At 41.0% G+C, this 12,126-nt stretch overlaps 1 protein-coding gene across 8 annotated transcripts in view; it reads left to right on the top strand.

The window, feature by feature from the left end:
* The window catches only part of ldb2a (LIM domain binding 2a), a 77,998-nt gene that overhangs the window by 46,289 nt on the left and 19,583 nt on the right, over positions 1-12,126 (top strand). For all 8 annotated transcript variants that reach the window (XM_069531034.1, XM_069531030.1, XM_069531037.1 and 5 more), the window contains exons 3-4: positions 2,662-2,834; positions 11,953-12,075. In XM_069531034.1, the coding sequence (XP_069387135.1) occupies positions 2,662-2,834; positions 11,953-12,075 (296 nt within the window). The remainder of the gene's footprint in view (positions 1-2,661; positions 2,835-11,952; positions 12,076-12,126) is intronic.

Genomic DNA, 12,126 nt, shown 5'->3' with positions numbered 1-12,126 from the left:
TGTGTTTGTGTGTGTGAGTGCGTGCGTGTTCAGCAGAAATCCTAAAGCTGGAGAAATAAAAAAAAAAACCTTGGTCTTTAAGGGAGAGTGTCCAGCTATAGGACGAGGTCTTGGAGACGGTATGAGTTGTTCTGCTCAGCCGCTCGACCAGAAGCAGAAACTGCAATATTGAGCTCTGCAGTTATAGGAAGAGGCTTTACCGTGTTTTTGTCTGAAATAAGAGAAGTTTGACGCAGCTGCTCTGCTGCTGCCGTGCACAACCTCTGGTCTACATATGCAGTTGAGGACAATCTTTCATTATTTTCTCAAATACGATGCATTAACACGTCATTTTCGATCCGTCAGCGAGAAAATAATCTGCGGAATTATACAGAATTCTGATGATGACCAAGTCCAGTCTGATACAAACCTAGAACCATCATACTGTGAGGTGCTATCCACTATACCACTATGCCACAATAAATCACTTTGTAGAATAAGGTGACTGAATCTTTGGGTTTAAAAAAAGGAGGATTTCTCAGTTTATACTTTTGTTAAATATATATATATCATGAATCTCTTGTCCATTATTAAGGAACTGAACGTCCTACAATCCACAGTCTGGTGGGTAGTGAGCGTAGCTAGATTTCCTGGTTCTTAGTTAAGGGGTAGAGTGGGATATTCACAGAGGTAAAGAAGCTCTAAGACGAGAGAATGCATAAGCTGTAAAATGCTCAAATTTAAATGAAAGACTGATGATCTCAAAAACCCTTGATGAGGAAGCTCCTGTGGGGAATTACAATTTTTATTTTAGCCAAATTAAATACTGTTAATGTTTTCATGACCAAAATACATCATTTCATACCAAACAAATACATCCAAGTATTTAGGAATTTGTGATATTAATACAGTAATAGTGGGAAACTTAGCCTCTCTCTGTGTATCATCCATCCTTCTTCTTGAAGCCAGCTAACACAGACGAGATGGAAACCAGACGAAGCCTGAGGGCGATAAAACACCGAAGACAATTTCTCCCTCCCTGACTCCTCCTCCAGTTTTCATCATGCAGCCTGTTCATTGTCTCTTTAGGCTCCTGCAGAAAGTTTGCTCTGCAGAAGTTGTCCATCTTAATAATTCAGTTTAATACCTGAAACTCAGTCACGGAGTCGAATTATTCTGAAAAATATGTGAAAGAAGTGTCGGAGGAAGTGGATCGAGAGGCTGAAATTCATGATACTGTCAGTTGTTTTTAGAAAATCTTTAATCTTGGAAAGAAGTGAATTTACCTCCCCGCGCTGCAAAAACGTATTTGACACTTGTTTCAAGGAAAAATCAGACTCAATCTCAGAATGAAGTTTTTTTATTTCTTGAAGGGTGAACAGGTTTCCTGAAGGCAGCGCAGTGTTCGGTCCTCAGTCAATCGATAGGTTTCAGGACAATCCAATACTTTCTGTAAATCTGTTCTGTGCCTGTTGCATTGAGGATCTGGGTTCATAAATTAAACGTGATCATCAGGGCGGCTGCTAATCAATAACACATATTCAACAAGTTCATCTGGATTACTACCGCTCTGCTAAAAATGATTTGCTGGTGAGATTATTGCTTTTAACGAGACTGCACGACCGCAAATGTCTGAACCAGTATGTTACTCAAGCTCAAATACAGTGAGCCACTGCAAATGACATGTTGGATCATGCACTTTACCCACAATGCTTTGCAAATTGCGGTAACTAACTGTAAAGATGGTTAAAGTTGTTCGTCCAGAGAAGCTCGCACAGTGTTCTCTTCAGTGAAGGTCGAGGTCAAATCAATAAACACACGACTTAACAATCGCTCATCACTTAAATACGCTACATGTGTAATTATTAGGTAATAAATGCTAACTCGTTTTTGTAGAGACGAGTTTAATGCTGCAATTAATTAATGTGTATTATTATTATTGGCGGTTCTGTACTCAGTACTTTGCTCTGTCGAGTGTGAGGGACGGAAATCTTCCACTGAATTTCCTCAGATTCACATTGATTCGTTTCCTTTCTTTGCTTTGACAGTTTTGGATTTCACAGTTTCGCCAATTTAATTAAAGATAAGTGTTTGCACAAGTCTTGTGTTCAAGTAGCATTTAACTTTTCCGTTATTTGACTTGTGAGAAATGTGAGTTTGCTTAAAACTTTGCTTTTCTTAAACATTTTCATTGTTATGGGAAATTTGTAATTTCACTTTCTTGCCAAAAAATTAGAAGAGAATGATTTTGACTTTATTCTTGACGTCACATCTTTGAAGTGTTTTGACTTTTGACTCACAAAATAAAAGCAAAAACAAATCTTCCTTTGATTTAGTATTTTTGGTATTTCAACATTTGAACTGGATTTTTTTGAAATGCCAAAAACTCAACAACCGTCCTCCTCTCGTCTTTGTTCCTCGCCCTAATCTGCTTCCATACACGTGTCATACTGGCACTGAACATTTTAAACACCATGCAGATGTAAATCTTAGCAGTAGCATTAGCAGCCTGCAGCTATAACCAGCAGCTCCAGAATCAGTCTTATATCAGCTGCAGTTTTTTCAGCTGTCACCCTGTTCTCTCCGATGTGTCGGCCATTATCCCAGTGTCTTCTCTCCACATCGTTTCACATGTGCTCTCCTATATTTAGCAGCTCTGCCCTCTCCTTTGTCTCCCCGCAGCGATCGGCCGGACACTGATCCCACGATATTTCAGCACGGTGTTCGAGGGAGGGGTCACCGAGCTCCACTACATCCTCAAACACTCCAAGGAGTCCTTCCACAATTCCTGCATCACCCTGGACTGTGATCAGTGCACCATGGTCACCCAGCACGGGAAGCCAATGTTTACAAAGGTAACACCTGACCCCTGCGCTTCTCCCGCCATGAATAATTGATCACAAGCTATGATAATGGACCAGACGAGGTGTTTAACTGGTGAAAGATCAAATCCATTTACAGCCTTTGATTCTCTCAGTTTATCCTTGAGTTTTCACGTCATAGCTGGTGGCTCCACAGTCAGATATTAGATCTGTGTGTGAACTCATACATTATTTCTGAAGCAGTGACTCCTTTTGTGAGTGACTGCATCACAGTTTAGTTCAATTTAAAGAGTAACTCAATGATTAATACACTTTAGGTGAATGTACAAATACTCATTTTTTGTGTTTTTTAATGTAATTCTCAGTTTGAACACTTGAATTTATGCAGATGGTGTGTTAAAGCTGAAATATTGTAATAAGGTGCTTTATGAGCCCATAAAAATATACATTTACAAACTACTAATAAGGATGTCATGTAGAATTTAATGCTTAGCTCCTAAAGCCCCAAACCCACCGGCGTATCTCCTGTTAAAGATGTCGCCGGGCTATTTAAAGTCGACATGTGTTACTCAAGGACGGGGACACGAGTGAGATCTTTGGGATAGCATGGGTTTGGTTTTGTGGTACAAGTGATGCACAGACAGGAGCAGGAGAAGCAGAGAAAACCCAAATTGCTCAGGTGAGATAATCCAAACCTGACACCGAGGTCTTCTGAAAGAGCTAAAGCTGAGCTCATCTGCTTTTGACTTCGGGGAGAGAATCCCCCTGTGAGCTGGAGTGAATATCTGCTCCACTACAGTCTGATCCAGATGGCTAGCTGACTCTTAGTGTTCTTCTGCTGACTCTCTAAATGAATCTGAGGGCAGATACCTTGTCAGCGCCGTGCAGCCGAGCTAAAGGGATTCCATGTTCCCTGTACCATGAACCCTGAGCTACAGCACCGGACCGGATTGTTCTGACATTAAACAGCAATACGGCGTCTTGTTTTCAGGACTTGACAGTACGCTCTCACTTCTGTGTGTGTGTGTGCGTGTGTGGGTGTGCGTGTGCGTGCAGAGTCTGAAATTAACTTTGTGGCTGACCTGCCAAGGGCTGTGAGACTGAAGGAATTAAAAAACATAATGGAGAAAAAAAAAAAGCAAGTCATTTTGTCTGTTATTAAGATCTAAAATCAGTTTTGGTGAAAAGAAAGGATCAAAATGTGCCACTGGGTTGAGATTACATGACAACCTTTCAATGCAAATGACCTTAATTCAAGAATTTCTTGGTATCAGGTGTCATTTTCCTGTGATTTGTCTTTTCTCTTTCTCGCTTTTAGATGTGAAAATACCAGCCACGACTCTACTGCACATTTTGTTTTGTCTCGAGTCCATTGTAGAAGTGAATCTGAGTCAGAAATGACTTGACACGAATGTTTCCGTGTTAAGTGGTTCACAGCAAAACAGTAGAGGATTTATAAAGGTACTTTTAGGCAAATGTCAATATGAAAATCTAAGAAACTCCACGTTGATGCAGTTAATGTTTAATGAAGTCGGTGTCGTCTCGTCTTCATCTCGTCTTAGTCACAGGCAGAAAAAAGTTTGATTCTGACCTGACTTCAAGATGAGTCATCAGAAGTTTCACAGGAAGAGAAAAGATCATTGCATGTATTCTTGTAAATATACTGCACGTCAATATAAACATATTTTCAGATACACAATCTGTTCTTTCTTTTATTTCAGGGTTAATATTAATGGTTGAAATTTACTTTTTGACCAAATATGACATTTGTCTGGATATTTATCATAATGAACAAGTCTCAGTTTAATAGTGTACTAGTAATATTAGTAATCCCAATATGTAATAGTATAAAGTTGTTTTCTATGGATTAAAAAATGAAGCGTACCTGTAACTCTCCATATATTTAACAAAAAGCTGTAATTCATCACACTTTGATTTGAATTCTTTCGAGAACGTTGCCATCGTTCACACGTGAGACGTCTTGTAGCGCGGGACCTTTATTTAGCAACGTCTTAGTATCGGTTCACGTGTGACAGGTGTGTTTACATGCGAGTGCATATTTACATGCATGACCGCCTACACGTGGGGATGCTGAGGTCACGTCACTGTCGCTGTACATTTTCAGCCGAGGTGGTTTTGAATTCATGCAGGGGCTGGTGGTCGGGTTGGGTGGGGGTTGGGCGTGTGTGTAAATGAGTATAGGTGGAGCAGGGAAGTGTGTGTGTGGGGGGGGGGCTCTTTGTGTTATCTTATTAGTAAATGAAAACGTGAAACATCCACGATAACACACACAGGAAATTTTCTTTTAATGTTGCTGATGTTTGGTTTTTGTAAACGAGTCTCCTTAAAAAAAAAAAGAAAAAAGAAAGGAGATTATATATAACTGTGTCTGATATGAACAGGAGCAGAAACAGAGCGGTCGAGGCCCCGGTCAACAAAAAAAAGCTAAATTTGATGCTCGCAGCGCTGCTCTCTTTTCATCTTCGCCTAAATTGGATGAGAAGAATTAATTCATTAGAAAAAGAAAGAAGAAGAAGAATTCCAATAACTGAGCGTGTTGTCCCTGAGCTCGGAGCAGCCGCCAGCCTGCAGCTCTGGAGGCCCGAATCTCAATCAGCTCTGCCTCGCTTTCCTCAACCACCCCCATCCACCTCCCCCCTCCACCTCCCCCCTCTCTCATTCCCCTGCCTGACTCGCTCATTCTCCCCTTGCTCTCTACTCCACCGCTCTCTCTCATCCTCCCCTCTTCTTCTTCTCTCTGCACCCCCCCCCCCGCACCCTGCACCCACCCACACACACACACACACACACTCGCATCCTTCATCCCTAGAGAAATCATCCCCAGCTCCCAACTCGCTCTCTTGCTCTCCCCCTCACTCCTGCTCTCTCTCTCTCGCTCTCTCTCTTTGCCTGTCTCTTTCTTTGCTCGTCTCACTCTCTCTCTCTATCTCACTCTCTCTCTCTCTCTTTCTTTTTCAAAAACTCTAATTCACATTTGCTTCACAGGCAAGAGCACATTTAACAAATTATTCTACTTGATTACAACTTTTTTTTTTTTTTGCTAAAGCAGTTTTATCCATTGTTGTCCGTCAGAAATAACGAGACCGTTGTCGCCGAGATTTGAGACGCAAAGAAAAGCCGGATGAGAAAACAGTGATGATCTCAGATCAGTTTATTTGACATCAAATTACATATATCAGCATTAAAGGGTAAAACGGTACAGACCAATCTTATGCTATTCTGATTCTTGATGAAAACATAGCAACACAGCCTATGCTTTGTCTGGGTCACAGCTATAATACATATATATTATAATATATATATATATATATTATAATATATAATCATTGGGTCTGGGTCTGGGTCACAGCTATAATACATATATATTATAATATATATATATATATTATAATATATAATCATTATAAGGATGTTAAACCTAAACATCCATGTTTCTGCTCTGTTAAAACCTTACAATGATTTTAACTTTTGTATTTGTAGCAGAGATTGAATGGGAATAGTAAAACTCGTCATCTCCGCTCCACGTGTAATGAGGGATAATAACTTTGCTCAGTTTTGAGTTTACTTCCAAATAACCTGGTTTAAATAAGTCTCATCTCTAACATGATTTCTAATACGGTGTTTGGTGTTAATATGGTTTAACGTGTTGAATACTTATTTCATCCATGTATTAATGTAACCTGAACAATACAGAACATGCAGATGAATCTGTCACCTCAGGTACTGCAGCACGTATCCTGCTGTTGTGGGACTAATGCAGGATTATTTTATCTTATCTTAGAAAACAATGGCTCAAACTGACAAAAATAGGGCTCAGCTGTCTCACAAATAACAAAATAATTCATCTTTACACTGTTTAAAACCACGTAATCGTAAAAATGATAGAGTTACTAAAGATCCTGCAAGAAATAGTTTTTTCTGAATAAATAAATTGAAGGTTTTCTCAAGAGACATTGATGATCAAGATTTTGGATCCTTTCGGCTTATTCCTAAAATCACATTAATTTATTCTTAGATTCTTACTTTAATTCCACCTTTAAAGTCTTATATTTAAAATATTACAACTTTATTCTGGAAAATCTCCAGATGTTTCTCTTCAACATGGCCTTAAATGCGATTTCCAAAAACAAAGAAAACGGTTTATTGGCAGATGGATCCTTCACGACACGGACGGAAAAAAGTGAAAGAATATGAAACAAGTTGATAAATAATTTAACGGTGAAAAACATTTAAGAAATTCGTCTCCGTTTCTCGTCTTCTGGCTCCATCTCCACGGCGATGCTCGGGTGCTGCACGCTAACGAATGGGTGGGGTCGTAGCAGGGTGCTAAGATGGCGTTCTCCAGGTGGCTGGGAGACAACGTGTGAGCGCCGGCAGGAAGGCAAGGTGTTGACAAGGTGACACATGGCGCCAATTTGACCGAAAGCCCACCGCCTCCCAGCGCTTCTGTTCACTACCCAGCAGGCCTTGCTTCTCCCTGACCGGTGTGTGTTGGCTCACAAGCCACGGCCCTTGTTACCGGCGCCCAGTCGGGGGTTGTCGCATGCTGGGAGGGAGAACAGAGAGCAAAAGGCGAGGCAAGTTTGTGACATCGTGATCACACCACAAGAGAATTTAATTCCCTGGGCGGATTTTGTTCTTTTTTTTTTTTTTTTTTTTCTTGAGAAATTTACCAGTGGGTGTGTTATCAGTGGTGTGAGGTTTCTGGGCTCTGCTTGGATTGTAGCTAATATTTCTATGATTATAGATATTCAATTATACGAGCATTGAATGGCCTTTATTACTGAACAAGTCGATCCTGCTGTAACTGCAAGGTGTGAAAACAATCAGAGTTCAACACTGTAACAGGCTCAGTGGTGAATTCTTATTAATTTAGTGTTTCTTTCATGTTGTCTGTGCGACAGATGTATCATGACACGTGCTTTTCTAACCTGAATCAGATTATTGACTCGATATCCGCTCGTCTCCGGTGCTGCTCTAATTTAACCCCACTTGTTTGATTCGTGTGATTGCTTATGGCCGCCTGTGGTTATTGCTGCAGTGTCAGTTTAATGTCTAACCAGGGACTCAGACATCTCTGCTCCTCTGACGCTGGTCGGCGCTGACAGCGCGTGGAGGCACGTGTCTCACAGCGTCAGTTTATTTCCTGATCTTTGAAAGTGACTCTGAGATACTTGAGGTAAATTGTTAAATGAGGTTGTCGGCTGCGAGTTAATTAACAGTTTGACTGATTTTTCTGAGGATGAGACGTAATTGATTTCAATTAAGAGAAATCTGTTAACGATGCGGCAGCGATATGAATGTTTATTCATAGAAACGGTATCGATAAGGACCCTGATACTAAGATACTAGGATATGTCCGCGTCTATAGTTTATTTTACTTTTTGTTATTTATTCATGAACATCTGCTTTAATAAGCCGATGTTTCAGCCTGAGTCGACACATTTGCTGTAAACACCATATTTAAAGCACACTTCACTTATTTATGTTTGCAATAACCATAAATAACAATTAATGCTGTGATCTAAATATTAATGTCAGGCTCCTTTATCTGTCCATGCAGAGGGCTGTGTTGAGTTACTGTGGTATAAGACATGTCAGCACCTCCCTGCTATATAATTTAGGATATTTAGTCAACTTTGAGCCTATTTATATGCACCAGAGGCCGTCATGAATGCCCATGATAATCGATCTAACGACCTTCGGCTCCTCGGCTGTTAATAGATTGTCATGTTAGAGTACAGTATTGAATAGTGTCTCAGCAGCGGGACGCTGTTATTCTTTCTTGCTCTTTTGAGCCGGAGATCCCCTGATCTCAGCCCCGATGTGTGGAAGATTTATGACCCTGCTCTTAAATCAATGAGGGACTCTCTGTGAGGGGCTGTACCGTTTAATGGAGCACTTTTTAATTTGAGGGAATATTCCTCCTTTTAGTTTCCACAAGGGAACACTATTTAGCTAAAACAAAATATGGCTGCAGCTATTCTAGTATTCCATTTGTACCAGATGGCTTTCACCGTGGAGAAATAAATAGCTTCATGGGATCGAATCTGCACTGGAAGCTGCAGGAGAGGCTGCCTCAGTTGCATTTGTGGTTAATATATCTCTGCAGCAGTTTGCCACAAAGACAAACTCCTGCACATTTGTTGCAATTAAAGTGATTCTTATTGCTGGTCTGATTCAGGCTGCTGGACAATTAATTTAGCAGTTTCAGAGAGGCAGAGAGAACCAAGAGCTGTAGTTGAGGCGATGCTAAAGACACAGTTGATACTATGGGAAACAGGATCAATAATGCCGCGTGGTTTCACTGACGTGCTCCAGCAACTGGAACACATCAGAAAACGCTGCCTCGCTGGTAAACACAAGTTATTTCACCGCTGCTGGGTAATAACACAAAACTACTAGAAACACACTCAGGAAATATGTAAAGAATTATTTATTTCTTCATACATGCCCAAGTATTTTGTCTTTTAATAGGTTTTGATGGCCCAAGGGGGATGAACCTCATCCACTACATAATGACCATGATTTCATTTCAAGAATTACAACATGGGCTGAAAGCCTCCGTGATGATTGTTCGAATCACCATACAGAGAAAACATATAAAATGCTCCCATAAGCAAATGCAGCGTCTTGATTCGGCTGAAGTTTACTTTCTTTGGAAAATGATCGACACCTCAGCCTTAACAGCGTCTTTCAGTAAACTGTAAATAATGCCGTTATTAGCTCCGTGATAATTCTTCTTCCTTCCCTTTTTTTTTTTTTTTTTTTTTTGATAATCCAGAGGTTTAAGACGGTTTGTTTATCTTAAGAACTTTCTTCAACACATAAAGGAAAATTTAATCCTTCTGTCCTGCTTAATAAATCCAGAAATCTCCGTCGCTCTTCATCTGTCTTTCATTCTGTCCTTCAATTTTCTGCTCATCCTTTCCACGTCAAACTTGGCAGGTGTGTTGCTGGGGACTTGAGAAAGTAGTAGTTTTAACTCTGGAGGATTTTTTCGGACCCTAACCCTATAAACCATTAACCCCAATTATCACCGTTTCACCCCTGGGAACTTGGGACCGATTTTTTTGTGCATTTACCTTAATAGGCAGGACAGTTGGGGGGAAACGGGGGAGAGAGAATGGGGGAAGGCATGAAGTAAAAGGTTGGAACTGCCTCATATGCAGAAAAAAACTTAAGATCAGGAAATGTGGAAATACATTTTATGCACTGGACGTTGTTTTTCATCCACATTTTGAGTTTAGATTTAGTTTTGGAGGTGTCACAGGTCACGATGCATCCCGTCACTTTCAGTCTGAACTCTGCTGGAATTAAAGTAAATAAAAAACATGTTCATTGTCCATTAAACAACAAGGAAACGTTCCAAATATTGCTTTACTCGTAATCCACCCAATGTCAGACCACGCCGCAGATCCCAGATGTGTTTGAATGTAAAAGCAGTGTATCAGCTCGGGGGGGCTGTGTCACAGTGACCAGAGGTGTTGATTTCCCACAATGTTACGTGTCTGTTGGCAGAAAAAGTCCAATGACAACCAGAAGTCTGTCATTCAGTGTCCAAGAGATAAACATGCATTGAACTAAAGAATTATTTGGATATAAGAAGTAGATGAGATGAAAAAGCTCTAAATAATATAAACATTTCAATGTTTTATACAAAATAAGTGAATTGTGCAAATATTTCTGGAGAAGCTGCCGTGACGTGTGTACGATGTTAGAATAGAAGTATTCATAATGAATAGAGAGGTGTTCTGTAGCTTATAGCCCCAAATGATGGGTGGAGAGACACATCCCATAATAATAAAACACAAAATGGTTTTACAGTTCAATCAACACTTCTATAAAATGCAATGTAAACAATATAATGCATATCTAGAATGTAAAGAACTTTCTGGTCTTTATAAGTTTAGGCTCCATGAGTTGTATCTTGCTGTCCCTAATAAACTGGACACTGAGGGCTCACTATAAGGTGAATTATTAAAACCAAATCGTCCATGTGCAATAGTTGTGTAAAATAATAATAAAAGAGGAACCAACGTCTCTCAGAAGTTGCTGCTGCATGTTTTTTAATGTTAATACCTGGTGCCACCTTATTTCACGTGTTTTAATCCAGGGAGCAAAACTCCGTCTATTCGTACTCATCGTGATCTCAGTTGAAAAACTCAGGAGACGCTCGGCTGCACAAAGACTGAGAACATTTTACATTTCCAGTCGAGGCAGCGGAGAAGCAGCCTCTATTTATTCTGTGTTTTTTTTTTTTTTTTGTTGGAGTTAACGGTGGAGCACGTGACCAGCAGGGGGGTGGGGGTGGCGGGGGGGAGTGGAGGAGTGGAGGGTGGAGTGGGTGGGTTGTGGTTGTGGTTCGGGGGGGTTGCAGTATGGCCGCTAGCCTCTTTCTTGTTGATCCTCAGGAGACCATCTGCGCTGGGGGCATTGATTAGAGTGTGTCTGGTGGGATTACATCTTTGCCGTTGCCATGCCAACTAATCAGCTGATTTTTTTCCCCTCTCTCTCTCTCTCTCTCTCTCTCTCTCTCTGCCTGCCTGTCTCTCCATTTCTCTCTCTCGCTCTCCTTTCTCTCCTCTCGCTCTCTGGTTGTCACAGCAACGAAATACGGGAGAAGCGAAAGGGCCCCGGCAAACGCTGAATTCAGCTAAAGGGGCGAAAAAATGTTTTCTCCCCTCACTCCCTCTCCCTCCCTCCCTCCCTCTCTCTCTCTCTCTTCCTAATTGGCAACTCTCTCTGACCTGAAGTTCTTTTGTCTCTGGCGTAAACACACCCCTCTCCAGATTACATTTATTTTCACATTTTAGAAATAGCGCGATGGTTAAGAGGCCCAAGGACAGATGCTCTGAATGAGGGAAGCGAGCAGAGTAAATATTGGGAGCATAATAGCTCACTCCACGCAACGGAGTCCTTGAACAAATTCCAAAACGGACGCAAAACGCTTCCAGGGTTGTTGTTGTTTTTTTTATTTTTTTATATTTTAATTCTATTTTATTAAAATCACGCCCCCGGCCAATAAACGCTGATCCCCGGTCAGCTGATGGTCGCATTAAGAGCCGGGTGAAGATCACTGAGAGGAATGTGAAACAACACTTAACGACTGTGTGTGATCTTTGTCCAGGTTTGTACAGAGGGGCGGTTGATACTGGAGTTTGCCTTTGACGATCTGATGAGGATCAAGACGTGGCACTTTACCATCCGGCAGTACCGAGAGCTCATCCCTCGCAGCATCCTGGCCATGCACGTGAGTGTGACGTCACCAACACGCGACAAAACAAACACCCGGGTTCGAGTA

This window comes from Paralichthys olivaceus, chromosome 9 (assembly GCF_024713975.1).
Source record: "Paralichthys olivaceus isolate ysfri-2021 chromosome 9, ASM2471397v2, whole genome shotgun sequence".
NCBI lineage: Eukaryota > Metazoa > Chordata > Actinopteri > Pleuronectiformes > Paralichthyidae > Paralichthys > Paralichthys olivaceus.
Note: the sequence above shows the minus strand (reverse complement) of the source record. Positions and strands in the feature narration are given on the sequence as shown.